We start from the raw sequence: 20,109 nt of genomic DNA on the forward strand, positions 1-20,109 counted from the left end.
TTAAAAATTCTTTCATTGTCATTTTAGTGAGGTGTTAAGAGGAAAAGTAGATAAGCTTATCTTTAAAAGGTCTCCTCTGACTTTTTTTTTATACTTGATTTTAAAGCCAACAGAATTTCCTTAGAACAAATTTATTGACGTACAACTTATACACATAAAATTGCCCTTTTTGAAGTACATAGTTCAGTGGTGTTCAGTATTTTCAGAATACTGCCACCACCACTATGTAGTTTTAGAACATTTTTATCACTCCAAAAGAAAAAGAAACCCCACACCCATTAGCAGATACTCCCATTCCTTCCTCTCCCCCTCCCCCACTTCTCCCAGCTCTAGACATATACTGCTCTTTCAAGCTGCATAGATATACTTGGACTTACCAACATTTCATGTAAATGGAGGCACACAGTATGTGGTCTTTTGTGACTGACCTTTTGCACTTAGCATGTGTTTCAAGTTTCATCCATGTTGGAACATCAGTACTTTGTTCCTTTTCATGGCTGGCTAATTCTCTGTTGTATGAATATATCACATTTATCCATTTACCCATTGATGGACATTGGGTAGTTTTTATCTATTGATTATTATGAATACTGTTATGCCCATTTATGTACAGGTTTTCATAGGGACATATGTTTTCATTTTTCTTGGGTATCTACCTAGAAGTGGAATTGCTGGGTCAAAGGATGACATTGTTTAACATTTTAAGAAACGGTTTTCCGGGGCGCCTGGGTGGCTCAGTGGGTTAAGCCTCTGCCTTCGGCTCAGGTCATGATCTCAGGGTCCTGGAATCGAGTCCCACATCGGGCTCTCTGCTCAGCAGGCAGCCTGCTTCCCTCTCTCTCTCTCTCTCTGCCTGCCTCTCTATCTACTTTGGATCTCTGTCAAATAAATAAATAAAATCTTTAAAAAAAAAAAAAAGAAAGAAACGGTTTTCCAAGATAGCTGTACTATTTTCTGTTCCATCAGCAATGAATGAAGGTTTAGCTTTTCTACATCCTTGCCAACACCTATTATTGTCTGTGGTTTTAGTTATTCTTGTAGTACAGGGAATAGAATTTTTAATAGCAGAAAGATGATGGACTTGAAGAGGGAAAACAGAGGAGACCAGCTGCTTAAAGGCCAAGACGATAATGTCTGTTTGGGATTTTTAGAATGAATTGTGAATTGAATGAAATCCTCAGTAAATTCTGTATTTTTCACTAATGTTTTTATGTGAAGAGTATCTTAAGTGAGCTGGAAGAGGAATAGAAGAGCTAATAAATGAATTTTTAATATATAAGTATATATTTATATATATTGATATTTATATATATAATTTGTATTAGTAGAAAATCAAGTCATGTAAAATAATGAAAGTTTAAAGAATACCAATTTGAAGGGATTACAGATGATCAACTTGCTAGGCAGCTATAGCTCTGTCCTAATGCTATTAAGCTATATTCTCAATACCAGTATTTTGCTAAACCCGTAGAAATAATCAACCTTTACACTGAGTTCATAAACAATTTGAGGACTTAGGGGAGAAAGAGGCAACTTCCAAAAGAGGCTTAAGAACCCTGGGTTTGATGGCTTATCTCATATGACACCAAATAAGTCCCGTTACAGCTGAGCATTTAATCACTAGTCTTTTAGAGGGTGGGAAACTAGTGGTAAAGTGATTCCCATTAAAATTACTTACTGTACTTTGCCCATTTAATATAGCACTAGATTTATGGAAAGAGCCAAGTTTGTTAGCTGGGATATTGCCAATATTGTTCAAGATTAGCATATTATATTGTGGGAGGCTCCCCTTCCGAAGTCCTATAATTCTTTCTTCTATTCTCCTGTGTGCTGACATTCCCACATAAACAGGTTCTTTAGCTGTTAAATGCTTGTGTCTAATATCTAGCCTGGCTATGAGCTCCCAGTTTTGACATTAGATTATTTCATGTATTTCTTGTGTTTTTATCTATGCCAGTCTGCCCCCATTGGCAAGCATTCAGCACTCAGTAAATGCCCGCAGAACAGACTTGCTGACATACTATTTAGGTATCATTGGGAGTACATGGGACTGTGAGTATTAAAGTATCATCTAATTCTTTTTTCATCCTGTAGGCCTTGCCTTTACGTGCAGGCTCATTCTGGGAGCTGGAAGTATCAGTGTAGATATTGGCTAATTTGGTAATAAACACACCTCTGCATTTGTAGAATCTAATCAGATAAGATTTGTAGTTTTACTAATGTCCAAGAATAGACTGTAATTTGTAAATGTTATCAGTTACTTTATCATCCTGTCCTTTCAGAAATTTGTGTGAGGCCCTGAGAACATGGACAAGGGTTGCAAGAAAGCTGTAAACATATAACCTTTCCTTTTATACAGAAATATACCAATTCCATTAACTAGAAAATATAATTATGTTGTTTAGATAAGCTTCTTGTCAGTCTAAAGAAGTGATTCCATTCCTGGGGTATGAAATGCAGGTATAAAACCCAGTCTAATCCAGTGTAGCTGGTGTTGTATAATTATTTTCCCCAGTCTTACCAACTGCATATTTAGAAGGAAACATAATTCATGTTTTGTTCTCATGTATCCTACAAAACATTTTGTGCCCATTCATGGAGGTTTTTATTAAAACATTCCTCCACATACACCTCAGGACCTACGAAGCTATAATTTATCATGTAAGTGAATTAAGATTCCCACCCTCACTACTTACCAATTTTGCTTGTTCATTTGTTGATTCAGGAAACGTTTGTTAAACATTTACATGTACGAGACCGGGTGGTAGTTGCTCTGTGATAATGATAGCAGCAGTATCCGACTTTGTTAGAATGCACTGATCAGACCACAAGCTCTGAGGTCAGACTGCCACTGATGAATTGCAGCTTGGCTACATGGGAAAACTGTGTGAACATGGACAAGTTAATTAATCTTCAGTCTAGTCTTCTCTAACTGGGGATGTATTAGGCTCCTGTTGCTGCTGTGACAGATTTCCACAAATTCAGTGGTTTAAAAACCACACAAATTGGGGCACCTGGATGGCTTAGTGGGTTAAACCTCTGCCTTCGGCTCAGGTCATGATCTCAGGGTCCTGGGATTGAGCCCCGCATCGGGCTCTGCTCAGTGGGGAGCCTGCTTCCTCCTCTCTCTCTTTCTCTGCCTGCCTCTCCACCTACCTGAGATCTCTGTCTGTCAAATAAATAAATAATATCTTTAAAAAAAAACACGCAAATTATCTCAGTATTCTATGGGTGAGAAGTTTGTGGGCTCAGCTGGTGTCTCTACTTCAGGTTCACAAGGCCAAAGTCAAGGTGTTGATCAGCCTGGATACTTATCTGAAGGTTCCAGGATAGAAGCTGTTTCCATGCTCTTTTGGATCCTTGGCACTCTTTCATTCCATATAGTTGTAAGGCCAAGATTCCTGTTTTCTTGCTGGCTTCTTTTTGGCTTTAAGAGGCTGTCCACATGCTCAGGCTTGTGACCTTTCTTCATCTTCAAAGTCAGCAAGAGCTTATTGTTCTATCTAACAGATTAGCAAGTTTTCATAAATCCTTTGTGAGGCTTAATGAGGAAATAAAAAGCTACTTCGATAAATCTGTCTCCTCAAGGCTAAATATTTTGGTTCTTTTAATGGCTGACCTTCTCGTGGCTCTGAGATATATCATGGTGGAGATTAGCATTTGCCTGTTTTGTTTTTTTGTTTTTTTTTTCCTCCTGAGGCTAAGGTTGTAAGTAGAGTATAACTTCATGGCCATTGAAAAATCAAAGCACACGGCAAGCACCATGATAAATGTCCAGATTAGGGTTAAGTGCCATCTCGTGACATAGGTTCAACATTGCTGATTATGATCATAATCTTTTTTTAATGAGAACAAATACTTGTCACGTGGTTCAATGTTTGCTGCTTAATCTGGAACACAAAAATTTTTTTATGGTACAATCTGTAAGTGCTGAGTAGTTTTCTCCATATACTTTGTATACTGTGCTTGTATGTTTGTGTTTTAGCTTGAGAAATGGATGAAAATTACCCAACAACAAATGAGAGCTTTCAAGAAAATTTGTGTAATTTGAAAAGACTCCTTCCACTAATGGAGAAAGTTCTTGTCCTAGGAAAAGATTAATGTTAAGGAAAATGATGACTATTTCAATTATTAACCACTGTTCCATCTACAAAATTTCCTTAAACCTTTTGGCTCATAAATTATAACATATTCTAAGTTTTATTCCAGTTAAATTCTAGAAATAACTATAAGTTTAAACAGTTAAATTTTTTTTAAAAGATTTTATTTATTAGAGAGAGAGAGTGAGAGAGAGCAAGAGAGAGCAATAGTGGGAGGGGGGAGCAGGCTCTCCACTGAGCAGGGAGCAGGATCAGGGGCTTGATGCCAGGATCCTGGGATCATGACCCGAGCTGAAAGCAGACACTTAACCAACTGAGCCACCCAGGCACCCCAGCAGTTAAAATATTTTAATGCAACTTCAGAGGTGCATTTCACTTCTGTTTCAGTGGCCCTTCTGTGGAATTTCACTGATGAATGGCCTTACCCTCTGACCACCAAATGACACTTCTATTATCATTTGAATACTCTGTGATCCCCTTCCTATTTAACGCTTCAGCTCTGCTATTTGTGTAAATGGACTAAATTATTCGTTCTTCAAGATATATTTGGAATACAGATGTCTCTTTATTCGTATGCTAGTTTGTGTAACTATCTGTGTATCTTAAAAGTGTGTATCAAGCCATCAAAACTATTTATCACTTTTTATATGTAAAGCATTGAAGGAATTTAAAACACCTTTAAACCTCAGCCTCCAACCTGAAGGAGCTCTGAAGGAGCTTACATTTGCTGGTTTGTGGATTTTTGTTGTTGTTAAACTGCCAGTAAACACCAAATATTTTCTCAATAGGGCCTTGCTGACAATCTTATTTATATTGTAATCACCACCCTCACTCCAACCTGTACTTTGATTTCCCTCTAGACCTATTACTGTATTTATCGGTTAAGGTGGCACGTACTAGGGGCGCCTGGGTGGCTCAGTGGGTTAAAGCCTCTGCCTTTGGCTCAGGTCATGATCCCAGGGTCCTGGAATTGAGCCCCGCATCGGGATCTCTGCTCAGCGGGGAGCCTGCTTCCCTTCCTCTCTCTCTGCCTGCCTCTCTGCCTATTGTGATCTCTGTCTGTCAAATAAATAAATAAAATCTTAAAAAAAAAAAAAAGGTGGCACTTACTAGAATGTAAGTTCCCTGAGAGCAGGGATTTCTGTTTGTGTTTTCTGATGTATCCCAAATGCTTAGAATTGTGCCAGGCACAGAAGAGCCACTTAGTAAATATTTGTTGAATGACTGAATGTGTATTCCATGCATGCATTTTTCATATGTAAAACAAACAACTTCCATATGTAAAGCAAACAAGATATGAACTATATGCAGAATGGCCCATGGCTTACCATCTCACTGCTATCTACCTGCTCCAGGACAACCAACCAGCCTCTCTGGGACTATCCTCTCCCAGCTCAGCAGCCTGCTTTCCCCTGTGCTCCTTACAGTCCAGACTCAACACAGCAACCAGAGTGGTCCTTTTAAGTCCAATCTCACAGCTCAAAGCCCTCACTCAGGTTTGAGGGGGTGGGAACATGGTTTATAATAAGACTGTAATGATCTTCCCTGGGTCTTTCCTGAACTGTCTCCTGATTTCACTTCCCTCCTCTCTCCCAACACTTGGCTTGGCCCTTGCCATTTCTGCTGATTAGCAAGTACTAAGCAATCTCCCTTTCCTTCAGCTCTCTGCTTGATTATCACCAGGTCAGAGTGGCCTTCTCAGCTCATGCTGAATGAAATAACATTCCCACCCCTACATCACTCTGCTTTTATTCCTCCTAATCCTGCCTTAATTTCTTCAGAGCATTTACATTTCCAATCACATATATATTATTAGACTACTATTTGTCTCCCCCATCATATTATAACTTTTATAAAAGCATGAAGTTTGTTTTCAGTGCTATATCCCTAGAGAATGCCAGACACACAGAAAGCATGTGATAAGTATTACACACAGCGTAAGTGTAATGAATAAATGTTCACAAAAATAGAAGCCTTGCTTGCTTTTTTAATATGTGAGACCTTGGAGCCATTGTAATTACCAATATTGATGCAAGAGCACAAATGGCAAGTGATGTTTATTATATTTAGGTATCAGTAAATCAAAAAATAATGCAAGCAATAATAAAGTAATTATTATAAGCTTTTGCTCTGAGGCATCAAAAGGCACATTTACACCAATACTGCTTCCTCTCCAACCACCCCCGCCCCCACTTGCTGTGCTAGGCATGCCTCTAGAAGCCGCCTTTATTTTTTTTTTAACATTTTTTTAAAAAGATTTTATTTATTGGAAGAGTGAGAGGGAGAGAGACAGAAAGAAAGAAAGAAAGAGAGCAGAGGGAGGGAGAGAAGCAGACTCCCCACCAAGCAAGGAGCCTGATGCAGTACTCAATCCCAGGATCCTGAGATCATGGCCTGAGCTGAAGGCAGATGCTTAACTGACGGAGCCACTCACGCGCCCCGAGAAGCCTCCTTTAAAGGTGTTGAGCAATTAATCTCATGTATAGGAAATCTTATCTATAAGATTGCTGCAGGGTGGGGGTAGCAAGGATATTTACCACATTTCTAGAAACAACACAAATTACAGATTCTTGGTATGTTAACACATTATTAGTAGGAAAAGAGGTGACAAGAAATGTTATGTTAATAAATCAGGGTCTTTAGTGCACTGTCAATATATTTGAACAGAGTCGGGAGGTAAATTATGAATATTCAGGGTTCAAAGTGAGTGTGTTGTGATTAAAGCCTCTGAGGTAGAGGACACTCACATACTCACCTAGTGAGTGAATCAATGAATCTATCTTCCATCATAGGAAATGGAAGATATTTTCTCCTCAGCTACTTTTTCTTTTTGAGAAGATATTTGGTGATTCTTCCATTTATGCTCTAAAGGAGTTATGCTGTTTTGTTACATTTGAAATTCTCTGACTGTATCTGTCTCCCTTCCTATTATTTGCCAGTTTATTTCCTGGGAAAATTATTTATCATATTTCAAAAATTGGAAGTCAGTGATGAAAGTTCTCCCTCTCTTTCAAAGATGTTATTGTCATAAACTCATAACTGTTTTCAATATTTGTTTTGTTCAATTTGGTGTCTTCATACATTGTCTGCCTTAGGATTTGAGGTTTCATTTCAGAGCCAGAAAACTAATGGCCCATTATCAAGGCTATAGGAATGCTGTTGCCTGTATCCTCAAATGCTAGAATTAAACCATAGTTTTTTTTCTTTCTTTTTTTTTTAAGATTTTATTTATTTATTTGATAGGCAGAGATCACAAGTAGGCAGAGAGGCAGGCAGAGAGAGAGGAGGAAATAGGATCCCTGCTGAGCAGAGAGCCCTATGCAGGGCTCCATCCCAGGACCCTGGGATCATGACCTGAGCCAAAGGCAGAGGCTTTAACCCACTGAGCCACCCAGGCACCCCAAACCATAGTTTTAAACAGACAGTACATACCCATGAAAACATCCAGATTCACTTTGGATTAGTCACTATAAGAAAATTAAAAAGGCAAAATGAATTCATTTTCTTTTAGTTCATGTTTATTTCTAACCGTAAAGGTAGGAGCAAGGGGTAGTTTTCAATTTTTTTTTTTTTTAAGATCATTACTGTTCTTTTTTTTTTTTTTAAGATTTTATTTATTTATTTGGCAGGCAGAGATCACAAGTAGACAGAGAGGCAGGCAGAGAGAGAGAGGGAAGCAGGCTCCCCGCTGAGCAGAGAGCCCGATGTGGGGCTCGATCCCAGGACCCTGGTATCATGACCTGAGCTAAAGGCAGAGGCTTTAACCCACTGAGCCACCCAGGTGCCCCTCAATTTTTTTTTTTTAAAGATTTTATTCATTTATTTGGCAGAGAGAGATCACAAGTAGGCAGAGAGGCAGGCAGAGAGAGAGAGAGAGAGAGAGAGAGAGGGAGAGAGAGGGAGAGAGAGGGAAGCAGGCTCCCTGCTGAGCAGAGAGCCTGATGCGGGACTCGATCCCAGGACCCTGAGATCATGACCTGAGCTGAAGGCAGCAGCTTAACCCACTGAGCCACCCAGGCGCCCCTAGTTTTCAATTTTTAATCACTCCAAACTTAATTATTTTCATTTTTTACATAGGTAAGATCATAAAACATTGGAAAATAATGCCATCATAAGCAACACACCACATATTTCTAGGGATTATTGAAGTATTTGTATATGATTTCTTTTTTTAAAGTAATTTAATGTGAAAATTTTCTAATATCAAGAAACTTTTTCTGTAAACCCTGTAGTGGTTATTGGACCACATTGTTGGTGATCAATGAGAAATAGTTACTCCAACCATAAATAGAATGTTCTCTAAAACGATTTTAACAAAGATTGAAGTCTACACGTTTTTGGCATTGGTACTTTTGGCAGCATCCCTTATTCTAACATTCATAAAGGTGAAATGGATTCATATTAAAAGACATTTCATTAATACCTCAGTGCTCTCATAAAACCAAATTAATGAAGGTAAAGTAAAAGAAGTTACTCTGTTTAACAAGTAGTTACATAGCACTTACCATGTGGCGACCTCTCTAGTTTGGGTACTTTGTAAAATGAAACTCTTAATCTTCATCGCAACCCCATGATGTAGTTAATATTCCCATTTATAAATGAGGAAAGGTTTAAAATCTAAGGTCACCCACGCGTCAGGTGGCAGAACCCAGATCCTAACCCAGAAAGTGACTCCTGAAGCACCTTCCTGATCCTTGCTCTCTGGCCACTTAGTAGCACTTTCTGTGAGTTTCTGAATGTTTTCTGGATTTTCGCTTCCTCCGACAGCCTCATGTTATGCATAAATTTTGTAACACTGACTAATCCACTTCCTTTGCATCACATTTGCCTCACTTTGCTGTTTCTTATTCACTTGACTGGCTAAAGCAACTGACCTAAGTTAAGGAATCCAATGTATATTAGTAGTAACTGGATTAAGTTCTCATTGCCTTAGATATGTGCCTAAAAGGATGGGTTGTGATTATTCCCCTAAAGTATTTGCTATAAAATATTTATGTTTGCCTCTGAGAGAAGGTAGTATACAATTTTTTTAAAAAATAACTTTTCTGTATTTAAATATTAATAAAACACCTAAGTCTTTGAGAATGGAAGGAAACTTTTCGTATGTCTGTCTGAATTTTGGCTCACTGTGAGATATTTTTGGTGTTTGTATGAGAAGTACATACTGAATTCTAAACTCTGACATGGGAGAGATAAAAAGCTATGTAGGGATTAAAAGTTTCCTTTAGTTTCCTTTAGCTACAGATTTCCTGATGATTAAGTTTAGTCTTGTTCATGGTGACCAAGGAATGTCTCTTGTATTAAATTTTATTCAACTAAGAGATTCTTGTTTTTAACGAGCTTGAAGACAGTAATCAAATGGGAGGTTCCACTATGGATAAAAAGCCAACCTGTATCTTAATTTTGGGTAAGGGCACACAGAACTGAAATACGAACCCATTTTATGCACTGAGTAAAGCTTTAATTTTCGGGGTGTCTTGAATGAGTTAGTAAATCTTTAACATTAAAATAAGTTCAATGCTGAAATATCAAAAGGCAAAACTGCCCCCCCTTTTTCTCAAGGGCTTATTTAAGCCTTTAGGAATTTTTCCCGAATAAAATATTAGACCTTATGATGCCTCTCTGCTTTTGTTGTTGTTACTGTGCAGTATGCCTGAGAGCGTTTTTTATTCTTTTTCTTTCCAGATGACAGAAATGATGCTCAGGAGAGTAGCTTAAGAGACTTAATTAAAGAGCTGCCTGACACCCACTACTGCCTCCTCAAGTACCTATGCCAGTTCTTGACAAAAGTAGCCAAGCACCATGTGCAGAACCGCATGAATGTTCACAATCTCGCCACTGTATTTGGGCCAAATTGCTTTCAGTAAGTTAGTGGAGTTTTGCTTTTAATATTACATACCAGTTTTTCTTTACTACTGCCTGAAATCACTTGGGTTGTAGAATTATGTTTCGGTCTGAAAAGTCAGCCGATTTATGTTGGAGGAGTTCTATCTTGCTATTGGGCATTTTGGCCTTGTTTTTCGTCCCAGTTTTTGAAGAAGGCACATACGCCTTTTCATGAAAACCATAATTTACAATATTTCCAACAACTTTATTTAGAATTCTGGAAATAAGTTTTACTTTCACTAAAAAGGACATTTAAACATTTTAATCTGAAGCATCAATTAGCAGAAATGGAAGGAGTACAATATATTGCATAATTTTTTAAAGTGATAAAATCATTGCTAATAGAAAAATACAAGCTCAGTTTGTCAGTGATAGAAAAACGTAACCTTTGCTACATTTACATACAGGAATAAACTGGACTTTAGGAATAAATAAACTTGTCTCTTTGGCGGGTGCTATAACACTGGCCACAAGAATTTTTGTAAAACTTTATATTTTCTTTTCCTTGTTATTCCTTAAAGGTCTTTAATTGTTGATATGTGAAACATGATTTTGAAATCCAGAGACTTTTCTTTTAACTCTCCTATTAACCTATTAATCCCCACTGTTATCAAACATATTTCTTCTAGTTATAAGGACAGAGAAAGAATATACTCACACTTTAAAAGCTCTCATAAATTCTCAGCAATTTTTAAAGTAGTGTATCTGCTTATATGGTCAGTTAATCTATAGACTCATTCATCAACCCAGAACTACAAACATTACAGTCTTCAGAGTACTGTTCAGTATAAACTCTGGCTTAGATCATAGTAGTCCAGGGTTCCAGGACATTCATAACCTATGGCGGGAAGTTCTACCTTTAAAAAAAAAAACAAAAACGTTTATTTGAGAGAGAGAGAGAGGAGAGTGCCTGCGAGCACATGTGCACACAAGGGCGGGGAGGGGTGGAGGGAAAGAATCTTCAAGTAGTCTCCCTGCTCAGCACAGAGCCTTCCCCGGGACTCGATCTCAGGATCCATGAGATGATGAACTGAGCTGAAATCAAGAGTCAGACGCTTAACCGACTGAACCACAAAAGTGCCCCAAGAAGTTCTACCTTAATAATTATTCCCATTGTAACTTAGAGATGTACATTTAAAAAAAAATTTTTTTTAAGATTTTATTTATTTGTCAGAGAGAGTGAGCAAACACAGGGGAATTGCAAGTAGGGAGAGAAGCAGGCTAGCCAATGAGCAAGGAGCCGGAGGCAGGACTCTATCCCAGACCCTGGGATCATGACCTGAGCTGAAGTCAGATGCTTAACTGACAGAGCCACCCAGGCATCCTAAGATTTAAATTTTAAATAGTAGCATTTCATAGGATACGTTAGGGTCTCATGAATAAATATCTCAAACATAAGCTGCACTAACTTCTTACTCAAGAATTTTGTGTTAGTGAAATAAGCTGTATTTATTCTTTTTACTCCTATGTTCAGAATAAACCTTTGGTGATCTACATGTAAGAAATTAAGCGGAAAACTGTTCAGTAATTTTGAAACCCTAGATTCTAAGGGAGGTGAAAACGAATTTTTAAATAGAATAGGTTTTTTAAAAAGATTTTATTTACTTATTTAAGAGTGAGAGAGAGCACACGAACATGCAGAAGAGTGGGAAGAGGGGAACAGACTCCCCACTGAGTGCAAAACCCAATATGGGGCTCCATCCCAGGACCCTGAGACCAAGATCGGTGCTGAAGTCAGACTTAACCAGCTGAGCCACCCAGGTGCCTCTAGAGAGCTTATTTTATAACACACAGATCAATACTTCGTGGCTGACTTACTGGATTGGCCTTGGTCTAGAATTTCTGATAACCTGCTTCAATCAAATATCAAATAAGTAATGAGTTTTTATTATGGACTCTACTAATAAGTATAGCTTTTAAGCTTTTTGTATTGTGGTAAAATATACATAACAAAATTTACCATTTTACCACTTTTAAGTACACAGTTCAATGACATTAAGTACAGGTGTATTGGTGTGATCGACTTGGTGTGTATTTCTAAACTTACAAATATGGAAGATGCCACTAGGTACTTTTCTCATTGAAATAGAGTATAATTTTTAAAAGAACTGTTTATTGGGAAGCCTGGGTGGCTCAGTGGGTTAGGCCTCTGCTTTTGGCTCAGGTCATGGTCTCAGGGTCCTGGGATCCCCGAATTGGGCTCTCTGCTTAGCGGGGAGCCTGCTTCCCCCTCTCTCTCTGCCTACTTGTGATCTCTCTCTCTCTGTGTCAAATAAATAAAATCTTTAAAAAAATAAAAATAAAAGAGCTGTTTATTGAGCTCTTACCAAATTCTATACTGTCTCCCTTATCTGCTTGATTCTAAAGAGGCAGAAGTGGTTTATGTTGTTCTTGAAGTTCCTCTGTCTAGGTTAAGGAAAAGCAAACACTTGAACTCCAATGACCACACTTAGCTTTCCACTGACCATCTTTATCACATGTATGGACTAAGATTCAAAGATAATTGTCACATGAACCAAAAAAGACAAACAAAGGAAATGCTTTTCTTATACCCAAGGTGAATATATTGTCTTAGTCAATAGACGAGGAAGAGTTTTTGTTTGTTTGTTTGTTTTTTAAATAAGGGAACATTCTCATGAAATAGTGTTAACTTTTGAAAGAACATAAAATTTCAGATATAAAAAGGTATTGGCTATGAAATTTATGATCATAAAATGGAAGAAAGTGCACCAAAAATTCAAATTCACCAACAAGGTAAATGTTTGGTACTCTGAATGCTTGGCTTCTGGGTGGCTCTGTAGTTATAGATTTTCAACATGTAATTCCAGTTATTTGTTTATTAAGTTTAGATGATCATGTAATATTATCATTGTGTAAATACTTAAATAATATAGAGGTATATAGGACAAAAATAAAGTATCCCATGCCAACCTCTCCTTCTTGGGGATAAAATCCATAATCACTGGGTAGATAACCTTCCTTTCTTATTTCTGAACATGGCCATAAATCTTCAATTTTTAAATGTAAGTTTGATCGTGGTGCATATATTATGAAGCTTTTTTTTTTTTACAGTAGCAGTGGAACTTATAATATCACTCTACTTACATACCCCATTCTTTAACTATTGAATATCATGAGTTCTCTCTAACTCAGTTAATTTTCCCTGTAATGATAAGCACTGAGCTGTCAGTTCTAATATATTAAGACAGAGTGGTAGTGAACATATTGAGTGTTATAACTCTTTATGTACATCTGCAACTATTTCTCTAGAATAGATAACCTAAAAGTGGAATCGCTTGGCTGAGGGTTTTACGCATTTTAAAATTAATGTGTGGTGCCGTTCATGAGGCTGTAACAATTTATATTATTCTTCCATTGGTGTTTAGGAATACTCCTTTCCCTGTAACCTTGCTATACTGCGTGTTAACACACATTTAAATACTTGTTGATCTAATGGGAAAAAATGCTCTCTGAATTATTTGTGAGATTGTATATATATTTTAGATTTATGTGGTGGGTGGCATTAGTATTTGTGTTTCTCTGTAGTTTCTGCTTCTGTCTTGTGCTTGCTTTTTACTTTATTTTATATCTGTGGCTCTTCTTGCTTTATAGGAGTTCTTTAGGTTTTCTAAAAATTAATTCTTTGCTAAAAAAGTTACAGTACTTTGTTCCTATTCTGTTTGCCTTTTAGTTTTATGGTGATTTATTATATTAAAAATTTTTTAATTTTTAATTTACTTGGATTTGTCAACTCTTCCCTTTTCTGTTTATTGGGATTTGTATCTTGCTTAATAATATACCTGAATACTAGTTCTTACTTAAAATATTGTCGTAATAATAACAAAGATATTACAACATATATTCTTCTGTTTTATTTATAGTTTTTTTATGATTACCTCTTCACTTTTATTTAGAATTTATCATGTGTCATGTTTGGATCCAGTTTGATTTTCTTCAAATAGATAGCTAATTGCTGCCAAATAGTACATTGAGAAGCATTAGCATTTGCTAATTTACAATGTCAACTCTATCACATATTAACTTTGCACACATGCATGAGTTTGTTTCTGGCTTTTATATGCCTCATTCTTGTGCTCCTTTATTTTTCTATCAAATTTTCTCTTTCAGAGAAATTTTGGAATTTCCCTGGTAAGTAGTATGTCATTATTTTTGATTTTGTTTCTGGTTTGTTTGTTTTTTTTTTAAGATTTTCTTTATTTGAGAGAGAGAGAGAGAGAGCTCAGGAATGGGGAGGAAAGGCAGAGGAAGGGGGAAACGCAGGTTGCCCGCTGAGCAGGGAGTCTGACTTGGGGCTCAATTCCAGGACCCTGAGATCATGACCAGAGCCAAAGGCAGATCCTTAACTGACTGAGCCACCCAGCCACCCAGGTATCTCATTGTTTTTTGTTGTTGTTTTTTTGGTTTTTTGGTTTTTTTTATTTATTTGACAGAGAAATCACAACTAGGCAGAGAGGCAGGCAGAGAGAGAGGAGGAAGCAGGCTCCCTGCTGAGCAGAGAGCCCGATGCGGGGCTCGATCCTAGGACACTGAGAGCATGACCTGAACCGAAGGCAGAGGCTTTAACCCACTGAGCCACCCAGGTGCCCTGGTATCTCATTGTTTTGATTTGCATTTCCCAGATGTTGAATTCATCTTTTCATGTATTTATTGGCCATATGTATATTTTTTGGGAAATGTCTGTGCAGAATCTCTACTCAAATTTTAATCAGCTTTTCTTTATTATTGAGTTAGAAGCCTTTCATAATTTTGGATGTAAGTCCCTTAATAAATATAGGGTATACAAACATTTTCTCTCATTCTGAGTTGCCTTTTCATTTCCTTTTTACATTTTAATTCCAGTATAGTCAATCTACAGTGTTATATTGGTTTCAGGTGTACATTGTGGTGATTCAGCAATTCTGTTACTCAGTCATCATCAGGATACGTGTACTCTCAATCCTCTTTGCTTATTTCACCCATATCTCCACCCACCTCCCCGTCGGTAACCATCAGTTTGTTCTCTATAGTAGTGTCTTTATCTGGTTTTGATATCAGTAAAGCTGGCCTCTTAGAATGAATTTGGAAGTTTTCCTTCCTCTTCTGTTTTTACAATAGTTTAAGAGGAATTAATTCTTCTTTAAATGTTGGTAGAATTTGCCCGTGAAGCTGTGAGTTCCTGGGCTTTTGTTTTTTGGAAGTTTTTTGATTACTGATTCAATTTCATTGCTAGTAATCCATCTGTTCAAATTTTCTATTTTTCCTGATTCAGTTTTGAGAGGTTATATTTTTCTAGGATTTAATACCCATTTCTTCTAGGTTAGGTCCAATTTGTTGGCATATAATTTTTCATAGTACTCTCTTTTGATCTTTGCAATTCTGTGGTTTTGGTTGTTTCTGCTCTTTCATTTGTTTGAGCCCTTCTTTCTTTCTTTCTTTCTTTTTTTTTTTGATGAATCAGGTAAAGCCTATCAATTTTGTTGTTCTTTTCAAAGAACTAGCTCCTGGGTACCTGTATGGCTCAGTCAGTTAAGCACCTACCTTTGGCTCAGGTCATGATCCCAGGACCTAGGGATCAAGTCCCACATTAGCCTCCTCGCTAGCAGGGAGTCTGCTCTGCCCTCTGCCCCTCCCCCCCACTCATTCTCTCAATATCTCTCAAATAAATAAATGAAATCTTAAAAAAAAAAAAAACAAAAAACCAGCTCCTGGTTTCATTGATCTATTGTTTTGGGGTTTTTGTTTGTTTTTGTTCCTATTTCATTTATTTCTGATCTAATCTTTATTATTTCCTTCCCTTTGCTGATTAGGGGTATTGTTTGTGCTTTTTCTAGCTACTTTAGATATAACGTTAAGTTTGAGATTTTTCTGCTTTCTTGAGGCAGGCCTGTATTGCTATAAACTTTCCTCTTAGAACAGCTTTTGCCCTATCCCAAAGATTTCATACTATTGGGTTTTCCTTTTTCATTTATCTCCATATACTTTTTAATTTCTTCTTTGATTTCTTGGTTGACCCATTCATTGCTTAGTAGCATGTTATTTAACCTCCATGTATTTGTGCTCTTTCCAGATTTCTTCTTATGATTGAGTTATAATATCATAGCATTGTGGTCAGAAAAGATGGATGGTATGCCTTCGATCTTTTTTAATCTGTTCAGACTTGTTTTGTGGCCTAATATATGACCTTTTCTGGAGAATATTCTGTGTACACTTGAAAATAATGTGTATTCTGCTGTTTCAGGAGGGACTTTTGGGGGGAGTGGGGGGGAATTTGGGGGAGCAGTGGGAGGGAATGTTTTGAATATATCTGTTACATTCCTGTGGTTCATTCAGAGCCACAGCTTCCTTGTTGATTTTCTATTTGGACAGTCTATGCATTGATGTAAGTGGGGTGTTTAAAGTCCCCCCCGTTACTATATTACTATCAATTAGTTCCTTTATGTTTGTTATTCACTGCTTTATGTGTTTGGGTGCTCCTGTCTTTAGTGCATAAATATTTACAGCAGTTATATCTTCTTCTTCAATTGTTCCCTTTATGGTTATACAGTGATATGTCTTGCGACAGTCTTTGTTTTAAAGTCTGTTCTGTCTGATATAAGTATTGCTACTCTGGCTTTCTTTTGACATCCTTTTGCATGATACATGTTTCTCCATCCCCTCACTTTTAATCTGCAGGTGTCTTTAGGTCTCGAATGAGTCTCTTCTAGGCAGCATGTAGATGGGTCTTATTTCTTTATCCATTTCAGTCACCCTGTGTTTCTTGATTGGAGCATTTCATCCATTTACATTCAAAGTAATTATTGATAGCATGTTTTTATTGCCATTTTGTCACTTGTTTTATGGTTGATTTTGTAGTTTTTCTCTGTTCCTTTGTTCCCTTGCTCTCTCATTACTTGGCTTTTCAGTGATATACTTGATTTCTTAATTTTATTCTCTGCATATCTATTACTGGGTTTTGATTTGTGGTTACCATTGGTTTGAATATAACATCTTTTGCAAATAGCAGTCTGTTTTAAGTTGATGGTCATTTAAGTTTGAACCTGTTCTTTACTCCACCCCTTCTATGTTTTAGATATGTAGTGTCATACTTTACCTCCTTTTATTTTGTGAGTCTCTTGACTGATTTTTATAGATATAAACACTCCTTTTGTGCTTCCTACTTTTCTTGCTCATACATGTGGTCTTTTTCTTCCATCCAAAGAGTCCCCTTTAACATTTGTTATAGGGTTGGTTTAGTGGTAATGAATGTCTTTAACTATTGTCTGGGTAACTCTTCATCTCTGCTTTTATTTTGAATGATAGCCTTGCTGAATAGAGTATTTTTTGTCTGCAGGTTTTTTCCTTTCAGCACTTTGAATTTATCATCCCACTCCCTTTCAGCTGATAGCCTTATGGGGTTTTCTCTTGCAGCTTTTAAAATTCTCTATCACTACTTTTTGCCATTTTAATTACTATGTTTTTTGGTATGGACCTCCTTGGATTGTTTTTGTTGGGGGATCTTTATGCCTCCTGGCTCTGGATTTCTATTTTCTTCCTCTGATTTGAGAAGTTTTCAACTATTATTTCATAAAATAAATTTTCTGCCCTATATTCTTTTCTGAGATCCTTGTAATGTACATGTTATTACACTTGATGGTGTTGCTGGGTTCCCTAAGTCTATTCTCATTTTGCATAACTTTTTTTCTCTTACCTGCTCAACTTAATTACTTTCCATCCCTCTGTCCTCACGCTGCTGATCCATTCTTCGGCTTCCTCTAATTTACTATTTATTCCATGTAGTGTATTTTTTATTTTATTTATTGTGTTCTTTATCTCTGATTGATTCTTTCTTACCTCTTTGTTAAGGGTCTCACTGATGTCTTCCAGTCTTTTCTCATGTCCAGTGAGTATCTTTATGATCATTACCTTAAATTCTCTATCAGGCAAATTACTTCTCTCCATTTTGTCTGTCTGTCTTGCTGTGATTTTGTTCTGTTTTTCATTTGAAACATATTCCTCTGTCTCCTCATTTTGTCTAACTCTCTAGGTCTTTTCTGTGTGTTAGGAAATTCAGCTATGTCTCCTGCTCTTGGAAGTAATGGCCTTATGAAGAAGAGGTCCTGTTCTGCAGTACGCTATCACCCTACTCACTAGAACTTGGCACTTGAGGCACGTCTCCTATGTGTGTTTATTGTGCTCTGCTTTGGGGGCTGAGCTGCTTTTTCATTTGTTAGAGATGCGGTAACACCAAACTGCAGGGTGCTTTCCCTGAATTTTCTCCTGGGAAGCTTTCATTGGTAGGCAGGACTGTAGTCAGACCAGATGTCTGCCTCCAGCCTATTGCTGGAGCCAATCTCACTGGTGTGTATGGTTATCTTTCCCTTTCCCTGAGGCAGGAATTCCTCTGCAGTAGTGCTGGCCTCTGTAAGGGCTGCTTGCACATTGCCTGGCTTGTAGCACCACTTTGGATGGATTCTAGCCAAGAGCATATTAGAGGAGGTATATCTGCAACATGAGCTGGGGCAGGACTTATAGTGTTAGCAAGTTTTGCAGTTGGTCCTCTTCAAGAGGAGACTTGCCACTGCCAGGACCAAAGTCAGTTAGATTGGTGCCGGTGGATCCACAAAGTCATGTGAGGAGAGGCATGGTATTAGCAAGGTTTGTGCTGATTTTCTGTAGGAGGGGACCTGCTGGGAAGGGACTGAGGCAAGCCTGGCTGGAGGGGGCAAGGGAGGCACAGTGTTAGCAAGTTAGGAAGCTAGTATAGGCATCATGCTGATTTCTGCAGGTGGCTGTGCGTTTATGCTGGGGGTCAGAGAGGGAAGTGGACCTGCCAACTCTTTTGCTCTGGAGGAGTCTTCCATTGATCTCTCTCCCTTCAGGACTCCCTCTGAGATTAGTAAACATCTCTCCCTTGAGTATGTCCCAGGTGTTTTTCAAACTGCTGCTTCTGTGCTGTATCTTTGCAGGGTGTTTCTGTGCTGTCTTGTTGAAGATGGAGACTCACTTTCCTCTTGTCCTCCTGTCTCTCCCAAAGGGAGTCTGCTGATTTTTAAATGTGCAGGTTTTAAGTCCTACTGGTTGTAAGAACTCATGAAATTTGGCCCCATGTGTGTTCTCTGGTGTGAGGATCTGTTTCTCTCACCTCTTCACTTTAGTGGTGTCCCTCCCTCCAGAGGACAGTCCTTTGGGTCCATTTAGCTCTGGACCCTATCTCTACCCTTCCTACCCTCTTTAATATGGCCTCTTCTCTTCATTTAGTTATGAAGTTTGTTCTGCCAGTCTTCAGGTCATTTTCTGGGTTACCTATCATGATATAAATATTATCTGGTTGTAACTGTGGTATGAAGTGAGGCAAGGGTCCTCCTATTCAGTCATCTGCCAGCAATCCCAACTATTTTCTTTTCTTGGTTGTGTGTTTTTAAGCATGATTTTTTTAAAAATATTTTATTTATTTGACAGACAGAAATCACAAGCAGGCAGAGAGGCAGGCAGAGAGGCAGGCAGAGAGAGAGGAGGAAGCAGGCTCCCTGCGGAGCAGAGAGCCCGATGCGGGGCTCGATCCCAGGACCCTGAGATCATGACCTGATCCGAAGGCAGAGGCTTTAACCCACTGAGCCACCCAGGCGCCCCTTAAGCATGATTTTTAAAAACTTTTGATGATGTTCATTATATTGATTTTTTTTTCCTGTTGCCTGTGCTTTGGTGTTGCATCTAAGAAGGTTTGCCTAACTTATGAAGATATTTTCCCCAAGAGGTTTATAGTTTTAACTCTTCTCATCATGAAGTTCATTTCAAGTTCATTTTTGTGCCAAGGAATTTCATTCCTTTGCACGTGAGGTACAATTACCCTAGTCCATTTCTTGAAAGTACTGTTTTTTCCCATTGAATTATCTTAGTCTTTTTAAAAGTTAATGGACTATGATTGACAGGGTTTATTTCTAGACTCTCAGTTTTATTCCTTTGATCTCTGTACATCTATACTTAGTCCAGTACCATATTGCCTTGATTACTGTAGCTTTTTAGTAAGTTTTGAAATCAGGAAAAGTCCATTTCCACCTGTTCTTCTTTTCAAGGTTGTTTTAGCTATTCTAGGTCCCTTGGTTTTCCAAGTGAATATAGGATCATCTTATAAGTTTCTGTAAAA

General features: G+C 37.8%; 1 protein-coding gene across 3 annotated transcripts in view; it reads left to right on the plus strand.

The window, feature by feature from the left end:
- The window catches only part of FAM13A (family with sequence similarity 13 member A), a 364,348-nt gene that overhangs the window by 82,925 nt on the left and 261,314 nt on the right, over positions 1–20,109 (plus strand). For 2 of the 3 annotated variants that reach the window (XM_045994271.1, XM_045994281.1), the window contains one exon: positions 9,786–9,963. The exons of the other annotated variant lie outside the window; for it this stretch is intronic. In XM_045994271.1, the coding sequence (XP_045850227.1) occupies positions 9,786–9,963 (178 nt within the window). The remainder of the gene's footprint in view (positions 1–9,785; positions 9,964–20,109) is intronic. 3 annotated transcript variants of the gene reach the window in all.

The sequence above is a fragment of the Meles meles genome, chromosome 2 (genome assembly GCF_922984935.1).
Source record: "Meles meles chromosome 2, mMelMel3.1 paternal haplotype, whole genome shotgun sequence".
NCBI lineage: Eukaryota > Metazoa > Chordata > Mammalia > Carnivora > Mustelidae > Meles > Meles meles.